General features: G+C 43.8%; 1 protein-coding gene across 3 annotated transcripts in view; it reads left to right on the top strand.

Annotated features, from left to right (window-relative positions):
- ikzf1 (IKAROS family zinc finger 1 (Ikaros)) overlaps positions 1-26,355 on the top strand; it is a 96,851-nt gene that overhangs the window by 57,614 nt on the left and 12,882 nt on the right. For 2 of the 3 annotated variants that reach the window (XM_078236972.1, XM_078236962.1), the window contains exons 4-6: positions 10,968-11,228; positions 11,829-11,996; positions 19,216-19,341. In XM_078236972.1, the coding sequence (XP_078093098.1) occupies positions 10,968-11,228; positions 11,829-11,996; positions 19,216-19,341 (555 nt within the window). The remainder of the gene's footprint in view (positions 1-10,967; positions 11,229-11,828; positions 11,997-19,215; positions 19,342-26,355) is intronic. The other variant, XM_078236981.1, reaches the window with a different exon arrangement.

The following is a 26,355-nucleotide window of genomic DNA, read 5'->3' as shown; positions in this document are numbered from 1 at the left end:
CAGTAGTTTCTTATTTCCAGATGTTTTTTATTGGATTCAAATTCCACCATCTGCCGTGGCAGGATTTGAACCCGGGTCCTCAGAATATTAGCTGAGTTTCTGAGTTAACAGTCAAATGATAATATCACTAGGCCATCACCTCCCCAGGAATTGTTTAGACACTAAAGGGTGAATTTTCCCGTTTCACCCACCACAAGTATCGTAGCAGGCGGGACAGGACCTGTCAAAGGTCCATTGACCTCGGGTGGGATTTTCTGACCTTGGGGTGAGCGTGACCGGAAAATCCTGCCCAAATCTCTGCTCTTTTGTCCCAGAAAGATTTTTTTGGAACCTTTGTCCCTGCAAGAATCTGAATGTATAATTTCTATCCTGGATGAATGACACAACATATGTTTTTGATAACATTCTTTCAAAGCATAATTGTCGTATACCAGCGCATGTTATATTTGCCAATCAGTTTATAACTCACAAGTATTGTGTTATACTAATTGTCCCTGTATGAACTCTGGGCAAATGGACACTTCATAATAGCAACTTCATAACCAACCAATTGTGCAAATGGAACAGCTGCTGTCAGTTTACTAACAATCCCCCATGCAAGACTTCTCGAGAAAGTGAGAGGGCATGAGATCCAAGGGGCTGTTGCCTTGTGGATCCAGAACTGGCTTGCCTGCAGAAGGCAGAGAGTGGTTGTAGATGGGTCTTTTTCTGAATGGAGGTTGGTCACCAGTGGAGTGCCCCAGGGATCTGTTCTGGGACCCTTGCTGTTTGTCATCTTCATAAATTACCTGGATGAGGAAGTGGAGGGATGGGTTGGCAAGTTTGCCGACGACACGAAGGTTGGTGGTGTTGTGGAAAGTTTGGAGGGATGTCAGAAGCTGCAGAGTGACATAGATAGGATGCAAGACTGGGCGGAGAAGTGGCAGATGGACTTCAACCCGGATGAATGTGTAGTGGTCCATTTTGGCAGGTCAAATGGGATGAAGGAGTATAATATCAGGGGTAAGACTCTTAGTAGTGTAGAGGATCAGAAGGACCTTGGGGTCCAAGTCTATAGGACTCTTAAATCGGCCTCGCAGGTGGAGGAGGTGGTTAAGAAGGTGTATGGTGTGCTGGCCTTCATCAATCGAGGGATTGAGTTTAGGAGTCGGGGGATAATGATGCAGCTTTATAAGACCCTTGTCAGACCCCACCTGGAGCACTGTGCCCAGTTCTGGTCACCTCATTGCAGAAAGGATGTGGAAGCCATAGAGAGGATGCAGAGGAGATTTACAAGGATGTTGCCTGAATTGGGTGGCATGTCTTATGAGGATAGGTTGAGGGAGCTCGGTCTTTTCTCCTTGGAGAGACGAAGGATGAGAGGTGACCTGATAGAGATTTACAAGATGTTGAGAGGTATAGATTGGGTGGATTCTCGGAGGCTTTTTCCCAGGCCTGAAATGGTTGCAACGAGAGGACACAGGTTTAAGGTGCTGGGGAGTAGGTACAGAGGAGATGTCGGGTAAGGTTTTCACTCAGAGGGTGGTGGGTGAGTGGAATCGGCTGCCGTCAGTGGTGGTGGAGGTAAACTCGATAGGGTCTTTTAAGAGACTTCTGGATGAGTACATGGGACTTAATAGGATTGAGGGTTATAGGTAAGTCTATTTATAAGCCTAGGTAGGTAGGGACACGACCAGCGTGACTTGTGGGCCGAAGGGCCTGTTTGTGCTGTAGTTTTTCTATGTTCTATCTCTTTGACCCCTTCTGAGTCTACTCTTATAGTTACTAATTATATATAGATCCCCATGTGATATTGTAACTGGCTAACCACTCAAAACCTGTTTGGTTGACCACTTATTATTGATGAGTTCCGAGCTCTGGGCTCATACTGCGAGGCAATTAGGGTAGAGCTCAGGAATAGGAAGGGTGTAGTCACAATGTTGGGGGTTTACTATAGGCCACCCAACTGCCAACGGGAGATAGAGGAACAGATATGTAGGCAGATTTTGGCAAGGTGTAAAAGTAACAGGGTTGTTGTGGTGCGAGATTTTAACTTTCCCTATATTGACTGGGACTCTCTCAGTGCTAGGGGCGTGGATGGGACAGAGTTGGTAAGGAGCATCCTGGAGGGCTTCTTGAAACAGTATGTAGATAGTCCAACTAGGGAAGGAGCCATACTGGACCTAGTATTGGGGAATGAGCCTGGCCAGGTGGTCGATGTTTCTGTAGGGGAGCAGTTCAGGAACAGTGACCACAATTCAATAAGCTTTGAGGTACTGATGGATAAAAATAAGTGCAGTCCTCAAGTTAAGGTGCTAAATTGGAGGAAGGCTAATTACAACAATATTAGGCAGGAACTGAAGAATGTAGATTGGGGGCAGATGTTTGAGGGCAAATCAACATCTGGCATGTGGGAAGCTTTCAAGTGTAAGTTGATAGAGATTCAGGACGGCACATTCTTGTAAGGATGAAGGATAAGTATGGCAAGTTTTGGGAACCTTGGATAACGAGAGATATTGTGAGCGTAGTCAAAGAGAAAAAGCATTTGTCAAAGCTAGGAGGCTGGGAACACACGAAGCAAGTGTGGAATACAAGGAAAGTAGAAAGAAACTTAAGCAAGGAGTAAGGAGGGCTAAAAGGGGTCACGAAAAAGCATTGGCCAGCAGGATTAAGGAAAATCCCAAGGCTTTTTCCACATATGTAAAGAGCAAGAGGGTAGCCAGGGAGAGGGTTGGCCCACTCAAGGACAAGGGAGGGAATCTATGTGTGGAGCCAGAGGAAATGGGTGAGGTATTAAATGAGTACTTCGCGTCAGTATTCACCAAAGAGAAGGACTTGGTGGATGATGAGTCTGGGAAAGGGTGTGTAGATAGTTTGGGTCATGTTGAGATCAAAAAGGAGGAGGTATTGGGATTCTTGAGAAACATTAAGGTAGACAAGTCCCCAGGGCCTGATGGGATATATCCCAGAATACTGAGAGAGGCAAGGGAGGAAATTGCTGGGGCCTTGAGAGAAATCTTTGTATCCTCACTGGCTACAGGGGAGGTCCCAGAGGATTGGAGAAAAGCAAATGTTGTTCCTTTGTTTAAGAAGGGTAGCAAGAATAATCCCAGTAATTACAGGCCGGTGAGCTTACATCAGTGGTAGGGAAATTATTGGAGAGGATTCTTCGAGACAGGATTTATTCCCACTTGGAATTAAGTGAACGTATTAGTGAGAGGCAACATTGTTTTGTGAAGGGGAGGTCGTGAATCACTAACTTGATCGAGTTTTTCGAGGAAGTGACGAAGATGATTGATGAGGATAGGGCAGTGGATGTTGTCTACATGGACTTAAGTAAGCCCTTTGACAAGATCCCTCATGGCAGACTGGTGCAGAAGGTGAAGTCGCATGGGATCAGAGGTGAGCTGGCAAGGTGGACGCAAAACTGGCTCGGTCAAAGAAGACAGAGGGTAGCAGTGGAAGGGTGCGTTTCTGAATGAAGGGCTGTGACAAGTGGCGTTCCTCAGGGATCAGTGCTAGAACCTTTGCAGTTCGTAATATATATAAATGATTTGGGGGTAAATGTAACTGGTTTGATTAGCAAGTTTGCGGACGACACAAAGATTTGCGGATAATGATGAGGACCATCAGAGGATACAGCAGGATATAGATTGGTTGGAGACTTGGGTGGAGAGATGGCAGATGGAGTTTAATCCAGACAAATGTGAGGCAATGCATTTTGGAAGGTCTAATACAGATAGAAAATGTACAGTAATTGGCAGAACCCTTAAGAGTATTGATAGGCAAAGAGATCTGGGTGTACAGGTACACAGGTCACTGAAAGTGGCAACGCAGGTGGAGAAGGTAGTCAAGAAGGCATACGGCATGCTTGCCTTCATCGGCTGGGGCACTGAGTTTTAAAGTTGGCAAGTCATGTTGCAGCTTTATCGAACCTTAGGTCGCACTTGGAATATAGTGTTCAATTCTGGTCGCCACACTACCAGAAAGATGTGGAGGCTTTGGAAAGGGTACAAAAAAGATTTACCAGAATGTTGCCTGGTATGGAGGGCATTAGCTATAAGGAGAGGTTGGAGAAACTTGGTTTGTTCTCACTGGAGCGACGGAGGTTGAGGGGAGACCTGATAGAAGTCTACAAGATTATGAGAGGCATGGACAGAGTGGATAGTCAGAAGCTTTTTCCCAGGGTGGAAGAGTCAATTACTAGGGGGCACAGGCTTAAGGTGCGAGGGGCAAGGTTTAAAGGAGATGTACGAGGCAGATTTTTTACACAGAGGGTGGTGGGTGCCTGGAACTCGCTGCAGGGGGAGGAGGTGGAAGCGGATACGGTAGTGGCTTTTAAGGGGCGTCTTGACAAATACATGAATAGGATGGGAATAGAGGGATATGGTCCCCAGAAGGGTAGGGGATTTTAGTTAAGTCAGGCGGCGTTGTTGGTGCAGGCTTGGAGGGCCAAAGGGCCTGTTCCTGTGCTGTAGTTTTCTTTATTCTTTGTTCTTCTCTGCATGTTTCGCTGTGTTTATTTTTAATGGAATAGCAAATCACTGAAATATTTAAAAATTCTATTCGTGAACATGCCATTTTACAGTGCACAGTGTATTCTTCATTATTTCCCAATAGTAAATTGAAGAAAAATCTGAACAGACAATTTTAAAGAAAATGTCAAGCAGCTCAAAGAGTTCTGAAATGATCTGGTTACTTGTCCTTGAGTGTTCGGTCTCAAACAATAAACCCAAAAGATAAAGTGACAGTCACAAATCCCTCAATACAGCTGAGACATTACAGAGTTTGAACACTTGCTTTGCTTAACCAAACCTGAATACTTGCTGAAACTAAAATAACAGGCAAGGAGCACTGTGGAGTGATTTAATAAAATGTTAATGATGCAATCTTTGGAAAAAGACTTTGTGTAAAAATGGAGATTTGTTCCAATGAAGTCCTTCAAAATAAAGAGCCTGATAAATACCTGGTTGGCACTGAAGATTATTCGATTGGGAATGGAGAGAGATGATCGACATGCCATGAATCTGCAACCTCCATACCAATTAACCCATGGCTTTAAAATTGACCTGTGTTGATTCACGTAGACAAAAAAAAATTGAGTTTTCCTTTTGGAATGTAGGGTTATTCATATAGAACTTTTTCTTTGTAAATTCAGTCAGTGGGGTGGAGTCCCTGCATGGTTGACAGTGCTATCTAGTACATTATTGAGGAGCAGTATAAAGATAAATGACAGCACATTAGTTGTAACTTACAAGCCTCTGACCTATTAAGGTCTGGCATATGTGCAATTCTTTTTTTTCAAAGCCTTAGTATCTTGTTAATCAAACTAATATTGTGACCGCTCTATAAAAACCAAGGAGGAAATGGCCTCTTTAATATTGCTGTACTATGTGAGGCCATTTCCTCCCCAAACAGGCAAATGTGCAGATGTGGAAGTATGCTAGAGATTTCAGATTAATTGATTAATGTCTTTCAGCGGTAGACAGAAGCTTTCAGGTACTAAATAAAGTTCCTAAGACATATGCCATGACTTAAAAAAAACTCTCAAAATTATCATTCAAGATTGGACTAAATTTCAATCAAGCATCATTATTACAGTTGTGTGACAATTAACGTGAATTTTCCGGAGGTTCGAGTTCATAGTGTCATATTTGATCCTGAGATGAGCTACCGATCACATATCTGGTGCTATCAGTAAGATCGCCTATTTCCACCTCCATAATATTGTCCAACTTCGTCCCTGCCTCAACTCATCTGTTGCTGAAACCCTCATCAATGCCTGTGTTACCTCTAGACTTGACTACTTAACACATTCCTGGCTGGCTTCCCATATTTCATGGTCCATGAACTCAAGGTCACCCAAAACTATGCTGCCCATGTCCTTGCTTGTGCCAAGTCCTGTTCACCCATCATTTCTCTGCTTGTTGACTTAGATTCGCTCCCCTTCAGGCAACATCTTGACTTTAAAATTCTCATCCTTATTTTCAAGTTTCTCCATGGTCTCACCCTCCCTATCCCTGTAATCTCCTCTAGCCCCACCACCCTCTGCACTCTTCTAATTCTCGTGTTTTGGGCAACCCTGATTTTAATTGTGCCACCATTGGCAACTAAACCTTTAAGTTCTGGAATTTCCTCCCTAAACCCTCCATCTCTCTACCTCTCTTTTCCCCTTTTAAAATCTACCCCCTTGGCCAAGCTTTTGGCCACTTTATGTGACTCAATGTCCAATTTTACTTCCTATCATTCCAATGAAGCATCATGAGGTGGTTTATTATAATAAAAGTGCTATATAAATATGAGTTGCTGTAATGTCAATGCTGAATCTGCCTTTACACAGCTTCAGCCAAAACCAGAAAAGAAAGAAACTTGTAATAGGAGTTTGTTTAACATGAGGTCTCACTTAAGGTTTGGTTGCAGGAAGGATGTTGCACGTTTCCATCAGTGTGGTGAAAAACAGTTGATTTAGGTCCCGTTATACATTCAATTTTAATCATCATTAACTTGTATTTGCATCATTTAGCAGTGAGCAATCTATGGGTTTAAATAATTCAATCAGACAAATTAATTTTTTGCCATATTATGCTTAAACATTGGAAATGTGACATAAAGCAAAAAATATTGTAAAGCCATAATGGATCAGTTAGTATATAAAGGAGAAAGATAGTTTAAAATTCTGGGTGTAAATTAATCTAATAACGGAGTTTAAATTTATGTGATTGGATATGCAAATTGAAGATTGTCGATCTGATGGCAATATTTTAACAGGTAGCAGTGTGATGAAAGGCTATTGTGCTAAACCATAAGAATAGCAGGAGTTAATAAGATAAGGCATTAGAATGCCTTAAAGCATGTTGGTCTATCCACATGCTTTAACTTGGACTAGAAATGTGGTCCAAAAACCAGGGTTTCAAAGCTTTATCAGCTATTTCCCATGTATAAATATGTAAAGTACTCTATATTGCAGCATAAGTTAGATGGAACTGACTTGATGAATTGTGGAGAAAGACCTTAAATTTGCTAAATGCAGCTCTCCAGAAGAGACCCTTTTTTTCCTCCTGTTCTCAAGCATTATATTTCCATCAGGCTCCCAAGTTGATGTAATCTCGTTTCAAAATGTAATCATTACTGGTGTATTTTCAATTATTTTCATAATGAAGTTTTCATTATTAATTCATTGTATTATTAAGTGCGGCATCAACCTAAAACAAGCTGGCGTCATAGGCATTCTTTTTCAAAGATATGCCAACAGCAATTGCAGATGAAACTAGTTGAACTCAGCCCTTTTCATATAGAATAAGTAGCAGGGTATGCCAAAAGCAGAAAATTACAAAATTAGAAATGTTACTCACTTAAAACTGCCATAATTGCAATTTAAGGAAGAAATCTTTTGTGGCTATTCCTTATTCGCAAAAACATCCAGAATTGTTTTGGCACTGCCATTTCATCCAGATGTGCTGAGTTGATGATTCATCTCGGCTGCCTCCTAAAGTCCCCCGCGGGCAGATGCCTGTTTTCAGCCAACTCGCTTCACTCCGCGTGATATCAAAAAATGGCTGAGCTAGTGCAATGGGTACAGCAAAGGCTACGGCCCCCCAATAGAATCCTGACCGCTATGTTGAAGAGCTGTGTTCCCGAACTAGCCGTACCCCTAGCCAAGCATTTCTAGTACAGCTAGAACACTGGCACTTAGCGAAAAGTGGAAAATTACCTATGAACGTCCTATCTGCAAAATGCAAATTGGATCCTGCTAATTACCCTATCATGAGTCTACCCTCATCATCAACAAAATGATGGATGGGATCGTTATGGTGCTATCAAATGGCACTCGATCACCAGCGTCCACCACTGCCCAGTTTGGGTTCAGCTATGATCATCCAACTCATTATAGCTTTAGTTCAAATATGGACAAAGGAGCTGAACTCCAGAGGTTGGCATCAAGGCAACCTGAGTTAACATCAAGGAGCCCGAGTATTGGTGAGAATCTTGGGAAAACTCCCCATTGGTTGGAGTCATGCCGAACACTAAGGAAAATGGGTGTGGTTCTTGGAAGGACAATTATTCCAGCTCCAGGATATAACAGGAGGGATTTCCTCAGAATAATACCCGAGGCCTAATCATCTTGAACTGCTACGTCAATGACCTGCCCTCCACCAAAAAGTCAGTAGTGGAGATGTTTACTGATCATTGCACAGTGTTTACTTATATTCACAACTTCTCTGATAATGAGGCAGTCCATGCCTATTTGCAGCATGACCTGGATAATATTCACACTTGGACTGATGGGTAACAAGTGACATACAAATGCTGGACAATTACTATCTCCAACAACTCTATTTTCCCACCTGCTCCCCATAACCTTTAATTCCCTGACTGTAAATTAGTCTATCCCAGCCTTAAATGTATTCAACAATGGAGCATCCACAACCCTCTGAGGTAGTGAATTCCAAAGATTCACAACCCTTTGAGTGAAGGACATTTCTGTTCATCTCACTCCTAAATTATCAGGCCCTTTTCCTGAGGTTGTGCCCCAGATTCCCCGGCCAAGAAAAAATATCTTTCACTGTCCCCTGTGACCAGCTTCAGAATTTCGTATATGAAATTGAGATCAACTTTTTTCCCAAACTTCAGAGTGTATAGGCTCAATTTACTCAGTTTCTCATCATAGGACAACTCTCTCATCCCAGGGACCAATCTAATGAACCTTCACTGCACCGCCTCAAATGCCAGTGTTTTCTTCCTTAAATATAGAGACCAAAGCTCCACGTTCCCATTCCCTGTGGCAGCGAATTCCACATTCTCACGAATCTGAGTTTCTTCTGAATTTCCAATTGGATTTATTAATGACTGTCGGATATATATCATTATAGTTGAGAGACCAGTGAAGTGGGAAATAAGGTGATGGAGGCAGAATAAAAGATGCAACAAAGGAACAGTAAGATCCAGTGGGAGAAATTAATAGGTAGGCGGATGCTTAGAAATGTCACTTTGGAGGTTGGCAGAATCCAATGTGAAAATCACCTGCATTTTCCTGATTTTAGTGACAATCTTGACTCCTTGCACCACAACAGACCCACGTAAGACAGGAGAGATTCTGATATTGACGGACAGTATTCGAGGGGGCCTTCAGTCTAGGGTCGGGGGGGTGGTGGGCTTAGTTTGGTGGCAAGGAGCGCGATGACAGGGAGAGTACACCACAAGGACTGTGACGGATCAAGAAAGTGGCCTATCACCACCCTCGCAGGGACAATTAGGGATGGGCAATAAATAATTGGCCTTGTCAGCAATGCTGACATCCCATGAATAAAATGAAACGCCCAGTTTTTGTAATTAAATACTTAAACTCCTCACAGCTATTGAGTAGCTACCTAACTTGGTACAGCAGGCAGAACTTTCTATTCACACACGAGCTACCTGCTTCTAATTGGCTGGCAGCTTGTGTGGCGAGGACCCCCCCGGGCTTTGATGCCAGGTGAAGGCCCCGGCTGTTGGCCTTGCCATTCTGATTAGCTTGAGGTTCTGCAGGCCTTCTCAGTAAGGCAGTGCCGATCTCTCATTGGCTCTCTAGCTGGCAGGCGAGATCCCCGATGCCTCCACAAGATTCTGTCTTCCTTTCGGAAGATTGCTTTGTTTGCAGATTTGTTTCCAATTTGGTCATAAAATAATAGGGAAAAAAATCTTTTGAGATAATGTTCTGCTTACAGAGGCATACTAATGTAACATGCATCAGAGGCTCATTAGGTGTGTTTAAATCATTCACCATGTGGTTAAATGCAATTAAATCTGGTATATTCTGGAATTGGAGCCCACAAAGGAGTCTTCTCTGTGATGTATTACGTGTTTATCATTAATTATTCCTGTCTCTTTGCATTATCCAAGAGATGTTAATGTGGCAGAATTTCAAAATTCAAATGTTGGTGTAAAAATGTATGCTATTATTTTTGTCTTGACATTCCAACCATATTAATGTCCAGCTAATGTGCTCAGACAGTACTAGTTAATGAAAATGCCACATGTAACAAAGGATCTTAAATTTGTACCGACTGATGCTAAACTGCCACTGTTGCAGGTAGTATCTTGTATTTCCTATCTCAGAATAGGTCTTCCAACATTTGATTGGATTGGTTTTTAATTAAGATTGGAATCTTTCAAGCAATCAAGGGCAATTACACAGATGTCACGAGTAAATTACTGATCCGTTCTTGATAGCATTGAACAGATGAGAAATAAGTTTGGGTTGGCCTTTATATCCAGAGGGCTGAAATCCAAGGGGCCGAGAGTTATGCTACAGCTGTACAAAGCCCGAGCAACACCATGTGTAGAGCACTCCTGGGCAACACATCCTACGAAGGTTATATTGGCCTCAGAGAGTGTGCAGCATTGATTTTCCAGCAAGAGCCCCAAGATTACAAGGGCTAAATTGCAAAGCGACATGGCAGAAAATAGGGTTGCTTTCCCTGAAATTTAGAAGGTTAAGAGATGAATTTATCAAAGTTTTCGGTGTAAGAAAGGGAACTGATGGTGTCGGTAGAAGAAAAAACTCGTACAGCATGGTTGGGAATCGTAAGACATGGGGATGTAGCCGAAAGGTCAGGCCTTTAACATTCAGAAACACTCCTGCACAATAAAAGGCAGTATATGTTAGGAAGTCTCTTGCACAAATGACTGTTAATACTAGGTCAGCTGTTAATTTTACATCTGAGATTGAGTGTTTTTTTTGTCAGGTTATATGGAGTTAGTTTGCACATCAGCCGTGATCTCATTCAATGTTGGAACAGGCTCAAGGGACTGCATAGCCTGCTCACCTCCCTACAGATAACCCTGTCCTGCTGTTTGATGCACAAACCCACCCTTTGGTGTCTGATTTCTAAATATGAAAATTGTTGCAAGTTTCGTCATCTCCTCCCCTCCTGTGTAAAATGATTGTGTTGTCACTATTTTAGTATCACGCCCACATCTGCTACATATTGTGTTCTATTTTCTTGCAGCAAATTCTATTAAAATAGAAACTCCAAGTGATGAAGAGAATGGGAGAGCCTGTGACACAAATGGCGAAGAGTGCGCTGAAGACTTACGAATGATAGATACTTCTGGGACTAAATTGAACGGACCACACAATGGCCAAGGCAGCAAAGCATTTTCTGGAGTTGGTGGCATTCGACTTCCAAATGGCAAGCTGAAGTGTGATATCTGTGGAATAATTTGCATTGGCCCAAATGTCCTCATGGTGCACAAACGTAGCCACACTGGTAAAAACAGGCACCGCTTTTTTCTGTTTTTTACCTTCATCATTTCATTTGGATTTTACTGTGCCGCATTTTTGCATGCCATTTCCAAAAGAAAATTCATAACTGGAATAACAAAATGCTTCACATTTAAAATGAGAATGTGATGCGGAGATTAAACTGAGAGCCTGAAATGCATTTTTAATAAGTTTTCTTTTTTTTTCTTGTTCATTGCCATTTCTTATTTTTTTTAAAGAACCACTGAAAAGCCACATTAAAAAAACAAAATGCCACAACATTCAGAAATCAAATCTGTTTATTCTGAAACTGCTGATCAGGAAGAGTAGCTCTTAACACACAATGATGCAGGCACTCTATTTAAATGAGTTTGAATCTTCATTGTGATGTGCCATTTTGATTTTTTTAAAAATTAGATTTTTCAGATCAAATTGACCCAGCCACTGAAGCGTTGAGAAACTGGCAGGTTTAGTCTGAATGCCTCATGTTATATCAAAACTACAGCTGGCAGAAATTAGAGAACAGTAACAAAGATACATCTTTTTTTTCTGAAAATCCACGCATAATATATGTATTTTTTGCTAACAAATATACTCTGCCTTGCAGGGGAGCGCCCCTTCCAATGCAGTCAGTGCGGTGCATCTTTCACTCAGAAAGGCAATCTACTTCGCCACATTAAGTTGCACTCTGGTGAGAAGCCATTCAAGTGCCACCTTTGCAACTACGCTTGCCGCCGTCGAGATGCACTCACAGGTCACCTGCGGACTCATTCTGGTGGGTATACATTTTGACGATGTGTACACCAAGTAACAGATTCAGAAAATGATAACCAGAAACTAATGTTGCAAATGTTAGCAGATGAATGGTGTGCATGTTCACACCCGGCATTCTTTTGTCCATTATTTTAACAGAGGGGATTACCTTCAATTAAAATAGCAGGTAGACAAATGTTATATCAACAGACATCCACAAATACCACCTCCAGTAAGTCCGAGGCTTATAAGGTATTCATTGATTGACATCGTTATTTATGTAGTTAGTTTTCTCTTGGTCCTCTCCAAATTTCTGCATCATTCAATTGGTTCAATTGTAATTCTGTTATGGACAACCCAGCTAAGGTCAGATGGCTCAATGCAGAGAGGGATCGTGAACCTAAATGCTTCCTGATCTTTATAATTCAGTCCCACAGTCATCTTTATACTCACCAACTGGAGATTCGTTTGTAAAAATCTGGAAATGTAACTTTAATTTAATTTTATATTTAAAACTATAGTTCAGCGAGCATATCAATCATCCATGCCCAATAGTTAATCATAAATGTAAAAGCCCAGTAATTAACTGCGCAATCTAAATTCAGGAGCTAGTAGGGATCACCTACTGTCAGATCAAAATTGCAGATTAGTGTCTGAAATGTGTAAAATGTACTCTGGAGGATCTCCAATCACATGGTGATAAATTGGAATATAGGGTCTTTAATATGTATTGTGATGTTGACAATAGTAAATGATACCAGAGGCAGGGTGCTGGAAGGATATAGTAGTTTTATGATCATATGGGAGACTGTGGTACAGTTAGAGGAAGAAAGTATCAAGAAATTATGGGGCAACTATGGGCTTATGTGATGTAGTGTTAAGCAGACAGCATTTGGATTGGGTAATAACGAGTTTAAGGTAGGAAATATGGATGGTGAGCAATTTGATAGATTGGGCTACTTTGCAGTTGGGAAGTTAAAAGCCTGGATGGTTAGTAAAAGGTTTGGGGAGTCAACATGCATATCTGCACTGTAGGGATTGTATTGTGTTCTAAAATAGTTTAGTTAAGTGTACGTTTTCAAAGATGGACAGTGGTATTCAAGTAGTGGGTAATATAGAGTTTTTTTTTCTTTGTTAGTTCTTAGAATATGGGTGACGTTGTGTGCTGCCTGCCTCAGTGAGACCAGGTGCAGGAAGATTGCAAATCATATCCTCCATACCCAAACGTTGGAGGAAATTATTATTTTTTAAAGTTTATTTATTAATGTCACAAATAGGCTTACATTAACACTACAATGAAGTCACTGTGGAAATCCCCTAGTTGCCACATCCCGACGCCTGCTCAAGTACACACTGAGGGAGAATTTAGCATGGACAATGCACCTAATCTAATCTGCACATCTTTCGGACTGTGAGAGGAAACCGGAGCACCCGGAGAAACCCACGCAGGCATTGGGAGAACATGCAGACTCCGTACAGACAATGATCCAAGCCGGGAAACGATCCCAGGTCTCTGGTGCTGTGAGGTAGCAGTACTAACCACTGTGCCGCCATCAACTAAGTTTCAAGTTTATTTATTAGTGTCACAAGTAGGCTTACATTAACTGAAATGAAGGCCGCAATTCTCCCAAAAGTGCTGAATTGGTGGGGAGAACTGTTCTAAATCCCGAAACTGTTTTGTCAGCTTCTCGCCTGAACCTTTGCACTCTGTGCACTGCAGAGATCCCAGTCGTGAATCTCATTAAAAACCCAGGGGGGGCGGGGCCTATTCGCGCCGGAGTCTGACAGTTCTGGAAATCTGCGCAAGCGCAGTGGTCCCGATCTGTCAGACTCCCTGTTTGCTGTCCAGCTCGCTCGCTGGCCAGCCCGGGACCCCCACAGTGCTGCCCCTCCAGCTCTCCCACCCCCCCCCCCCCCCCCCACGGCCCAATTGCGGCCCCCACAGCAATTCCCTGGCCAGCCCTGACCCCCGTCACCCCCTCACCCCTCCTCCCACCCACCCCCCCCCCCCCCCCGTCCTGGAGTGCCCCGATGCATGGCCCACCCCACCCCCCACCCCCAGCAGTGGTGATCCCCTCACCCCGGCAGACCCCTGCGCCACCCCTCCCCCCAGCCCGCCCCAATCACTGCCCATCCCAGACCAATCCTATCTGCAAAGTGGCAGTGGGACCCCTCACCCCCACCGATTGCTCCTTGGCCCCGCTCACAATAGGCCCTGCCCTCTTGGCATTGCCCGATGCCCGGTGGACAGCGCCAAGGTGCCCCTTGGGCAGTGCCAGGGGGCACAGGGCTGCCATGCGGGAGGGGGCACCCCCCCTGACGTCTGACCCCTGGGGGGCCCCGATTGCCCCCCCCCTTCATTCCGATAGGGCCTCCTGCTAGTTCGCCGAACGCAGGGAGCTAGTCTGAACCCCATCAGAATTAAGTACTCCTGGCACGATGCGAAATGCGATCGGGAACTGAAAGTTCCCAATAATGACCTGCTAAACATATTTAAAATACATTTTTAAAAGATTCAAATTACTTGCCTGCCCTCCCATCGGTTTCCAGTGTGGCCTGACCGGCGACTGTTCGCCGGCTCTGGGAGATGCGCATGCATTCCCGGTGCATGCGTAAATCCCAATACAAGGCCGGCGACGCGCATCTCCCACTTTGACCCACCAGAAAAGTTGCGGGTCACGATGGGAGAATCGCGGTCTAAGTTACTGTGAAAATCCCCTAGTCGCCACACTCTGGCACCTGTTCGGGTTCACTGAGGTAGAATTTAGCATGGCCAATTCACCTAACATTTTTCAGACTGTGGGAGGAAACCGGAGCACCCGGAGGAAACACACGCAGACACGGGGAGAACGTGCAAACTCCGCACAGACAGTGACCCGAGCCTGGAATCGAACCCGGGTCCCTGACACTGTGAGGCAGCAGTGCTAACCACTGCACCACCAACTAGTGATTCTTTTTGTTTGCTCCTTATAGGATGATCTTGTATTCAAATCAATTGTTGCATTTCCCTATATAACAATAACTTCTCTTCAAAGTAAATTCACTGGATATGAATGACTCTATATATATTTTTCCCCTATTAAAATAAGTAATATAGTGCCTGAGATGTGTTGCACACTTGCATCATCTTAAGTTGCCTCGAGACATATGTGGCGATCATGTCAACTCTTCATTTATTGAAAATGTCATTAGCAGTCAGTGTTTGTAATCCGTGTTCTGCGTACACATTTAAGTATGCGTGCATTGAGCTTTATATAACCTACCGAACAGTGCTGTAAATAAACAGCTAGTCATCTCACTAGTAGAAAGCCAGTCAACATTGCAGTTGGTGAATTATAGCTGGAATATTAATATCAAATAACCAAAGGATTGGAAGAACAGGTTAATAAATTATATCAATATTGTAGGTTTCAATTAGGACTGATGCATGGTTTTCATTCAGATTTTTCTTAGTGTTTTTAATAAGATTTCACAGTCTCCGTGGTATTCTTCAATCTCTGCCTCTCTTTAGCCATCAGCAGTGAAATTCCAACAAATTGAGTATAATGTTGTAATCTGTAAGTAGCAATTTTTTGTTTCACTCTTGTGAAAACATAGATTAATTAAGAAAATCTGTGGGGGTGAGAGCTGCGCTCTGCAGATTTACTTGGACTCCCCTGGGGCATGTGCACCACAGGCTGCTATGTGTGTGACCTGCACAGTGGTCCTTATTGATTGTTATTGAATTCCGGGTTCCCTGGTCTGTTCAGTTTTTGGGTGATTTCTTAATCTAGCTCACACATACAAAGATAGTTCAACAAATTGTAACATTGCATTAATAGTACTGAATTGTCAGGAATAACTTTAATACTGCTGTATTAACTTCTCTGACCAATTTAAATGCATGAAAATATTTAAATCAAAATTCAAGCTTTGAAAACTCTGCTTTTGTTTTGCCTCTTGTCCATTTTTCCCATTTACCCCAGATTTTCCCTACTTCCCAATCTAACTTTTGTACATTTTCACTATTTTAACAACTTTCGACCATGGGTAGAATTTTACGGCCTCACTCCTCCCGAAACCGTAAAATCCCAGCCGAGGTCAACGGACCTCCCCATTGTCCGCCCCTTCGCCGCTCTGATTCACGTGGCAGCTTCCCATTGTCCGTCCCTTCCCCGCTCTGATTCACGTGGCAGCTTCCCATTGTCCGCCCCTTCGCCGCTCTGATTCACGTGGCAGCTTCCCATTGTCCGTCCCTTCCCCGCTCTGATTCACGTGGCAGCTTCCCATTGTCCGCCCCTTCGCCGCTCTGATTCACGTGGCAGCTTCCCATTGTCCGTCCCTTCCCCGCTCTGATTCCTGTGGCAGCTTCCCATTGTCCGCCCCTCCCCCGCTCTGATTCACGTGGCAGCTTCCCATTGTCCGCCCCTTCGCCGCTCTGATTCACGTGGCAGCTTCCCATTGTCCGTCCCTTCCCCGCTCTGATTCCCGTGGCAGCTTCCCATTGTCCGCCCCTTCGCCGCTCTGATTCCCGTGGCAGCTTCCCATTGTCCGTCCCTTCCCCGCTCTGATTCACGTGGCAGCTTCCCATTGTCCGCCCCTTCGCCGCTCTGATTCCTGTGGCAACTTCCCATTGTCCGCCCCTCCCCTGCTCTGATTCCCATGGCAGCTTCCCATTGTCCGCCCCTTTCCCGCTCTGATTCCCATGGCAACTTCCCATTGTCCGCCCCTTCCCCGCTCTGATTCCTGTGGCAGCTTCCCATTGTCCGCCCCTTCCCCGCTCTGATTCCCGTGGCAACTTCCCATTGTCCGCCCCTCCCCCGCTCTGATTCCCGTGGCAACTTCCCATTGTCCGCCCCTTCCCCGCTCTGATTCCCGCGGCAAGCAGCTGGTAAAATTCCACCTTATGTCTTATTCATTGTATACTTTAACGTTTTTCACTTTTAACAACAACTTTATACTGCACCTTTAACATACTAAACTGTCCCAAAGTACTTCACAGGATAGTTATAAAACAAATTTAACACCATGCCACAGTCAGATAGTCAAAAGATTGATCAAAGAGGTGGATTTGAAGGAGCCTTAAAGGCAGAAAGAGAGGCAAAGAGGCAAAGTTTTTGGGGAGTGGAGGATGAGCTCCCAAGCCTCGGGTCGCAACTGAAGCCACTTAAAATCAGAGATATTCAAGAGGCCAGAACTGGAAAGCACAGATATCTCAAATAATTGTGGGGCTTACAAAGGAGGAGATTACAGACACGGGGTGGGCGGGGAGAAACTATGGAAGAATTTGGAAACAAGAATTTGAGAATGTTATACTCAAGGTTTTGTTTCACAAGGAGCCAGTGGAGGATGAGGTGTTGGATGAACAGAACTAGAAAGAACAAAACATGAATGAGTTATTTCCACAGCAGCTGAGCTAAAAGTTGGGAAATGTTATGCAAGTGGAACAAGCAGTGTTAATAATGGTGCGGATATGTGATCAAAAGTAAATCTTGAGGTTAGTAATGACACCATTGTTGGGAACAGTGTGGTTCAGCCTCTGAGAGTTGCCAAGGAGTGAGATAGAGTTAGTAGCAGTAGGGAATAGATTTTGAAGTAGGGACCAAAGACACTTTTCCTGCGTCTCACTGAATCTGATCCAATTCATGAAAATAGCACAAGACAAAAGTTGATGATAATCGACACCTTGCACCAACATCCCTTTTGTTACGTAATTTCTCCTGCCTTCCACCCTATCACAGGCCTCCGCTTTTGTTCTTTTGCCCCCACCTTTCACTGCCTCCGTACCTGCTTAAAATCTGTTACACTCCCAACTCGTTTCAGTTCTGGAAAAAAATCCTCAATTTGAAATGTTTCTAACTCCACAGATACTGCCAGGCCTACAGCGTATTTTCAGCATTACCCATTTTTATTTCACATTTCCAGCACCGACAGTATTTTGCATTTTTTATGATAACTTGCTGGTAGTTCAGAAACTTGGGGGGGCGATTCTCCCATCGAGACCCGCAAATTTTCTGGCGGGTCCGGACGGGTGAATCGCGTGTCGGCCATTTTGCGGGATTTGCGCATGCGTTTCTGACGCATGCGCATCTCTCAGAGCCAGGGAACAGGCGCAGTCGGGACCTCCCTGGAAACTGGCGGGAAGAGAGGTAAGTGATTTTAATCTGTTTTTAACATTTTTAATGTAGTTTACATGTGATTATCAGGCCCGGCACGGAACCTGCCGGGCCCGATAGCATCTTGCACCCCACCAGGAGCACTTCATTCCGGCGGGGTTTAGAGTAGCTCCCCACATTCGGGGAACTAGCAGGAGACCCTGCTGGAGTGATGAGGGGGGGGCAACCAGGGCCCCCCAGGGGGTTGGGTGGCAGGGGGATGGTGCCCCCTGGGCATGGGCACCCTGGCAGTGCCAGCCTGTGCCCCTGGCATTGCCCAAGGGGCAAAGTGCCCATGCCCAGGGGGCACCTTGGCTCTGCCCATCAGGCATTGGGCAGTGCCAAGGGGGCAGGGCATATTGTGGGCAGGATCTAGGGGATGATAGGTGGGGTTGGGGGGGTCCCGCTGCCATTCTGCATGGGGATCGGTCTGGGCTGGAGGGCGGCCAGCGATCGGGGTGGGCTGGGGGGGGGGAGGGGAGAGAGGCGGGGGGGAGTGCCTGCCTCCCGGGGGGTGGTCTGCCTCCCGTCGGGGGATCTGACCCCGAGGGGGGTCAGCGGGGAAGGGGGATCTGTCAGGATGAGGGAGGTGGGTGGATTGTCACTGCTGGGTGCGGGGGGCTGGACATTGGGGCACTCCGGGATGGGAGGGGGGCCAGCAAACAGGGAGACTGACAGATCTGAGCCACTGTGCATGCGCAGAGTTCCAGAACTGTCAGACTCCGGCACGAATAGGCCCGGCCCCCCAGGTTTTTAATGAGATTCACGATTGGGACCTCTGCATTACAGAGTGCGGAGATTCGGGTCTGAATTTGCACTGAAAAAACAGTCGTGATCTGGACCAGTTTTCTCGACAATTCAGCACTTTTGGGAGAATTGCCCCCTTGGTGTGTATGATATGAGTTATTTCATCAGACAGGCCATAGAATTAATAGATGCATCTCTAATATTGTCTGATACAGTGTTTGAGTTCAGATTAATGTCTGACAACTTAAATATTGCACAATATGGAAGTGCACAACCAATAAAACACAAATATTGGTAACAAATTACAAAATATGAAGCCCATTCTGTATTCTTTTAAGACTTCTTCCTTTTTGTGTACAGTTGGAAAGCCTCACAAATGTAGCTATTGTGGGAGAAGCTACAAGCAACGCAGCTCACTTGAAGAACATAAAGAACGTTGCCACAATTACTTGCAAACCATGGGACTGCATAGTGGTATTTATTCAGGTAAAAGATACTATTTCATGATTACATAGGATATATGGCAGAGAAACAGGCTATTCGGCCCAACCGGTCTGTGCTGATGTTCATGTTCCATTCGAGCCTCTCATCTAAACCTCCCATCGTAACCATCTATTCCCCTCTCCCCCAAATGCTGTCTAGTCTCTCTTTAAATGCATCTGTACTATTCGCTTCAGTTCCATATTCTTAATACATTTTGGGAAAATAAGTTTCTTCTGAATTCTCTGTTTGGTTTCTTGGGGACTACCTTATATTAATGGTTTCTAGTTATGCTCCCCCCTCAAAAGAAAATATTCTGTCTGTAGCCACTCTTACGAAAAAAATTTGTAATTTTAAAAAACTCTATTTGGTCACCCCTCAACCTTTATTCAAGAGAGAAGAGACCCAGCCTGTCAATTCTTCCTAATATGTATAACCACACATTTCATGTCATCCTTGTAAATTTTATCTGCACTGTCTATAATGTCTTTATATCTTTGATATACGGTGACCAGAACTGCACACATTACCCTAAGTGTGGTCTAACTTAAACAAAAACAGAAAATGCTGGAAATCTTAGCAGGTCAGACAGGATCTGTGGAGAGAGAATAAAGCCAATGTTTCAAAAAACAAAGAAAAGTACAGCACAGGAACAGGCCCTTCGGCCCTCCAAGCCTGCACTAATCATGATGCCTGCCTAAATTAAAACTGTATGCACTTACGAAGTCCGTATCCTTCCATTCCCATCCTATTCACGTATTTGTCTAGTTGCCCCATAAATACCGCTATCGTACCTGCTCCCACCACCTCCCCGGTCAGCACATTCCAGACATTCACCACGCTCTGTGTAAAAAAACTTGCCTCGCATATCTCCTGTAAACTTTTCTCCATGCACCATAAACCTATATCCTCCAGTACTTGAATTTTCTATCCTAGGAAAGAGCATCTGACGATCCACTCTGTCATGTCACTCATAATCTTGTAAACATCTATCAGGTCACCCCTCAACCTCCGTCGTTCCAGTGAGAACAAAGCGAGTTTATCCAACCTGTCCTCATGGCTAATACCTTCCAGTCCAGGCAACATCCTGGTAAACCTCTTCTGTATCTCTCCAAAGCATCCACATCATTCTGGTAATGTGGCGGCCAGAATTCTACACAAAATTCTAAATGAGGCCTAACTAAGGTTCTGTACAGCTGCAGCATGACCTGCCAATTTTTATATTCAGTGTGCCCCGACTGATGAAGGCAAGCAGACTGAATGTCTTCTTGACTACCTTATTCACCTGCGTAGCCACTTGAAGTGATCGGTGGACATGTACGTCCAGATCTCTCCTCCTGTCAATACTCCTAAGAGTTCTACCATTTACTATATAATTCCCACATGCATTCAACCTTCCAAACTGCATTATCTCACACTTATCCAGATTAAACTTAAAGTTTAAATGATTAAACTCATTTGCCATTTCTCCGCCCAAGTCTCCAACCGGTCTATATCTTGCTGCATCCTCTGACAATCTTCTTCACTGTCCACAACTCCACCAATTTTTGTGTCATCAGCGAACTTACTAATCAGGCCAGCTACATTTTCCTCCAAATCATTTATATATACTACGAACAACAAAGGTCCCAGAACTGATCCCTATTGTACAGTGCTAGTCGCAGAAAAGCACCCCTCTACTACTACCCTCTGTCTTCTATGGCCAAGCTAGTTCTGTATCCACCTTGCCAACTCTCCTCTGATCCCATGTGACTTCACCTTTCGTACCAGTCTACCATGAGGTACCTTGTCAAAGGTTTTACTGAAGTCCATGTATACAACATCCACTGCCTTTCCCTCATCTATCATCTTCACTTCCTCAAAAAACTCGATCAAGTTAGTGAGACCCAAACTCCCCTTCACAAAACCATGCCGTCCATCACTAATAAGTCCATTTATTTCCAAATGTGAGTAAATCCTGTCCCTAAGAATCTTTTCCAATAATTTCCCCACCATTAACATAAGGCTCACCAGCCTATAATTCCCTGGATTATCCATGCTGCCCTTCTTAAAAAATGGAACAACATTGGCTATCCTCCAGTCGTCTGAAACTTCACATGTAGCCAATAAGGACACAAAGATTTCTGTCAAGGCTCCAGCAATTTCCACCCTTGACTCCCTCAGTATTCTGGGGTGGATCCCATCAGGCTCTGAGGACTAAGAAACTTTAATGCTTTTTGAGACGCCCAATACCTCCTTTTTGATATTGACATGAGCCAGAATATCTACAACCCTACCCTAGGCTCCTCATCCATCAAGTCCCTCTCTTTGGTGAATGCTGAGGCAAAATATTCATTTAGTATCTCACCTATTTCCTCTGGTTCCATGCATAGATTCCCTCCACTATCCTTGAGTGGGCCAACCCTTTCCCTGGCTACCCTCTTGCTCTTTACATACGTATGAAATGCCTTAGGATTTTCCTTAATCCTGTTTGCCAAGGACTTTTCATGACCCCTTTTAGCCCTCCTAACTCCTTCCTAAATTCCTTCCTACATTTCAAGTCAGAGCTGCCAGACTTACTGAGATTTCTCCAGCATTTTCTGTTTTTGTTTCAGATTCCAGTATCCGCAGTATTTTTCCTTTATCTCTGTGGTCTAACTGATACAGGTTTCGTACAATTTTCCCACTTTGTAATTCTATTCCTCCAGAATAAAACCTAGTGTTTGGTTTGCTCTTTGGATTTCAAGAAAGTACCACATAAAAACTGGTTAACAAAATTGAGGGTCATAGAATAGTAGATTAGTGTTAATTTGAATAGAAGCAGTGGATTAAGGACAGAAACCACCGAGTTGTGGTAAATGGTTGTTATCCCGACAGGACGATGGGACATGATGTTCCCCATGGTTCAGTGCTAGGACCACTTTTTTAACAAATGTACATAATAACTTAGATATTGAAATACAGAGGAACCTTTCAAAATTTGCTGATGGATATCAAATTTGAAGGTGTAGCTGATAGTGAGGATGATACCAATCAGCTACAAAAGGACATCTGCACCAGAATGGGCAGACAAATGGCAGAAGATATTTAATACGTAGAAGTGTGAAAGTTTGCATTTTGGCAGAAGGGGTGGGGTGAGGCTATATAGACCTAATAGCGCTAATCTAAACAGCATGCCAAAACTAAGGGAACATGGCAGTTCATGTCCACAGATCTTTGAAGGTAACGGAGCATTTTGAGAAAGTTAAATCGAAGAATGCTGGAAATTCTTAGCAGAGAAGAAAACAGCTACAGAAAATAATGTTTAAGGTCATAGACCTTTGATGTTGAAAAAGTAGTTAGCAAATCGTTTGGGATCCTGGGTTTCACAAATAGAGCTATTAAAAGCAGGGAACTTAAATTTGAGAAGCTGGGGCTGTTCCCCTTGGAGTAAAGGAGATTGAGGTGAGATTTGATAAAGGTGTATCAGATTATGAAAGGTTTGACTAAGGTAGGCAAAGAAAGTTATTCCCCTTAGCACATTGTACAAGGAATAAGAGGCAAGTTTGAAGGAAGGGGGCTAGTCCTGTCGCCTACCCACCTGCCTCAATCTGTACAAAATTTACAGGGGAGAAATTGAGGTGTCAGATGGCCCACCCACCCTTGGGCATATTGAAGCCCTTAAGTGGCCACTTAAGGGCCTTATCCTACCCCACTGGTATTTTACTTGTAGCAGCAGGAGGCCCACGCCATGTGGAAAGGCCAGAAGCTTTAACTGCGCCGGTTACTGTTGGGAAAGTGGAAGAGGGCAGGGAAATGGGGGAACCTCCTTTGTGGATCTTCTATGCTCATTTTTGGGGCTCCCCTTGATCATGTCTCCCCCTTTATCCTCCCCTGCCTGGGCCTCCGAAGTCCAGCTCTGCCATCCCACTCTCCTCACCCCTTCACCGGAGTTGCCAGCTCACTCCAGGGAAATCCCCCCAATTTACTTTGGTGTCTAGTTTTAGCAACAATCTCCATTTGGGACTAACTGCAGTCCCAGCTGTGCCCACCTCTCCTACCTGGAACCACAGAGCTACCAGCCATCAAATTGGCCGGCAGCTCTCTTGAGGTGGGATACCCGGCTCCAGTCTATCAACAGCCAATTGACTGCTAAATGACAGGGAGGCAGCCGTTCTTTCCCTGTGCGAGATACTCGCCTACTCTTCAGACAGGTGGACAGGACCACACTGAACCATAAAATCCAGCTCAAGACTTTGAGAAAAGGTTGGAAGCATGAGCACGAAATTCATGACTTGTGTTGTACTTTTAGTATCATATAAATGTGACAGTCATTCATAAAGGTTTGTGTAAAAACATAGTGATTAGTTTGTTTAAACTAAGCACATGAGAACATATATACATGGATAGAAATCTTAGAGAGCAGCAGAGCTGTGTGTGCTGTGTTCTGCTAACAGGCCAAAGTGAAGCTGAGACAGGACCACATGAAAGATTTCCTTTCTGGTGATGTCATGCTGCTACCCTTAAAGACGTACTACAACATTCCACTTTCTTTTTAAAGAGACTTTCCCCCTTACAAAGAAGTAGAACTATTTGCAATACATGTTCATGTTTATTTACTGTTGTATAAGTGTACAGGACTGGTGAGTCCATGAGTTTCTAAAAAAAAAGGTCATCTTCTGCTATGTCAGATATTGTAACGGTAACCTTGTCTGGAGGTTTCTTGAATTGCTCACAATGATCTTGTGGGATTGTTATTCTTCTTTGATGTGCCTGGTTTCATTTGGGATCTTGCCCGAGATGCATTAGGACTGTAAGGTGGTTGAGGAGCTGGAATGGATCTGGTTTGTTTTCAGTTACATCTCATCATTGCACCTTGGTGTATAATGACTTGATAGGACCTTGGTTCTGGACAAATCTTGGTCACTTTGGCTATTTGCCACGTACCTTCTTGGGAATCCTGGATGCAAACTTGTTGTGCCAACTCTGAACTTGGCAATTCTATATCCACGTTTCTTGTATGCATTGTTGGTCATCTTCTCTTGCAAAAGTTGATCTCTAGTGTTTGAGAATAGAATGTATAAATTATGTAAATTGGTACGCACCATTTTGCTGTGCATGAGTTCTGCTGGTGACCAAATAGTTGCACTTAAAGGTGATGCTCTCAGGTGTAACATTGCAATGTGGAGATCTAGCTTGGTCTGCCCTACATTTGAGAATTGAGAGATTTCGCTGTGTGAATCATCCATTCAACTAGACTGTTAGCTCTAGGGTAATGGGAGAACAAGTAGTGTGATCAATATTCCACTTCTCACGTATACCCTGAAATGACTTCCCATTAAATTATGGACTATTATCTATAATGATCTCTTGAGGCGCACCACATCAACTGGAAATAGCACTTAAGAGGGTGCACAACAGTTTGTGCTGGGCATTTTGTGCAATGTACAATAATGGGGTATTTGATAATGTACTCGACGGCAATGATGAGGTCAGTGCCATGGACATAAAAGAGGTTGGATGTGATTTTGGACCAAGGATGAATCGGAATTTCATGTGGAATCAGTGGTTCTTTATACTGACTTGACATATGTTCTTGGCATGCCTCACAATTCTTGATGATGGCTTCAACGTGATTGTTCGTACCCGGCCAATAACCTGTCTCCCTTGTGAGGTTTCTTGTCTGATCTATGGACGTGTGTGAGTGATGAAGTTGCTGAAGAATATCAGGTTGCAAAGATTCCAATATGAAAATCTGTCTGCCTTTAAAACTGACTCCCCAGGAGATGCCCAGCTTGTCCCAATTAGGCCAAAATGGTCTCTTCTGCTCATGGATATGCGGAATTGAATCAGGCTATCCTTCAATAATAGTTTTCCACAGTTCTGTAGTGTGGAATCTTTTGCCATTTCTTCTTGTAGCTGATGGCATTTGCATTGTGCAACATATGCTAGATCAGTTGTTAGATTTGCATTCTTTTGTAAGCGTAATGTTGCAGCTCCTTTGAAACTTTCAATTTGGCTGAAACATTCTGGATATTTAAATGTTAGGTCATGAACTGCGGTGATAGGAGCAGTTTCTCAAGTTGATCAGCCAAATGATATCCAATTAATTCCATGGATTGTTATTGTTGTGAGGCAACAACTTGCCTATAATCACTTGGCCTTTAATCTCTATGACATAGAACATCTGTAATATCCCAGATGTTTGGTTGTACTTGCACTCCAGGACATGGAATCAGTGAACTGTCGTATACTTTAAGTGACGTAATACTGGATTTCACCATTGCCTTCCAAGTCTGTGGACACATGGCTTTAAGAATTCACAGGGACAGTATGTTGGCATTTGTCCCTGTGTCAATATTGAATATATCACTGTTAATTCACTATCGCTGGATCAAAATCTTGAAACTTGCTCCCTAACAGCACTGCGGGTGTACCTACACCACATGGACTGCAGTGGTTCAAGAAGGCAGCTAACCAGCACCTTCTCAAGGGCAATTAGAGGTGGACAATAAATGCTGGCCTAAACAGCAACTCCCACATCCCACCGTTGAATAAAAAGTCTTGGCCAATAGTGAATAGTTACCAAATTTCCTAGGGCCAATCATTTGAATCTTGGCATAGAGTTCAGATGGTGTTTTCCATAAGATTAACAGTGTGAAACTTGTGTTCACTGCTCACTGCCTTGTCATGAAATCATCGTCATTTTCAAATTTATTAATCACCTTGTGTCTGTTTCTGGGATATCTGGAATACCGGATGACCATTCTTATTGCCTGTAGGTACCTGTTGTGTACAGTCTGTTTGGATCAGTGCATGGCTCTTTTTAGCTGCATCAGTCTTTGTTACTATTGAATCTGTTTCTACCACCCTTTCAGGTATTACATTCCAAATCATAACGGCTCGTCATTTTTTTTTTAGTTTCGTCAATCACTTCTGGTTCTTCTACCAATCATATTAAATCTAAGTCCTCTGATTACCAAACCCTTCCTGCCATTGGAATCAGTTTCTCTTTATTCATTCTATCAGTCATTCATGATTTTGAATACCTCCCAAACCTAT

The sequence above is a fragment of the Mustelus asterias genome, chromosome 2 (genome assembly GCF_964213995.1).
Source record: "Mustelus asterias chromosome 2, sMusAst1.hap1.1, whole genome shotgun sequence".
In the NCBI taxonomy this organism is placed as follows: Eukaryota; Metazoa; Chordata; class Chondrichthyes; order Carcharhiniformes; family Triakidae; genus Mustelus; species Mustelus asterias.
Note: the sequence above shows the minus strand (reverse complement) of the source record. Positions and strands in the feature narration are given on the sequence as shown.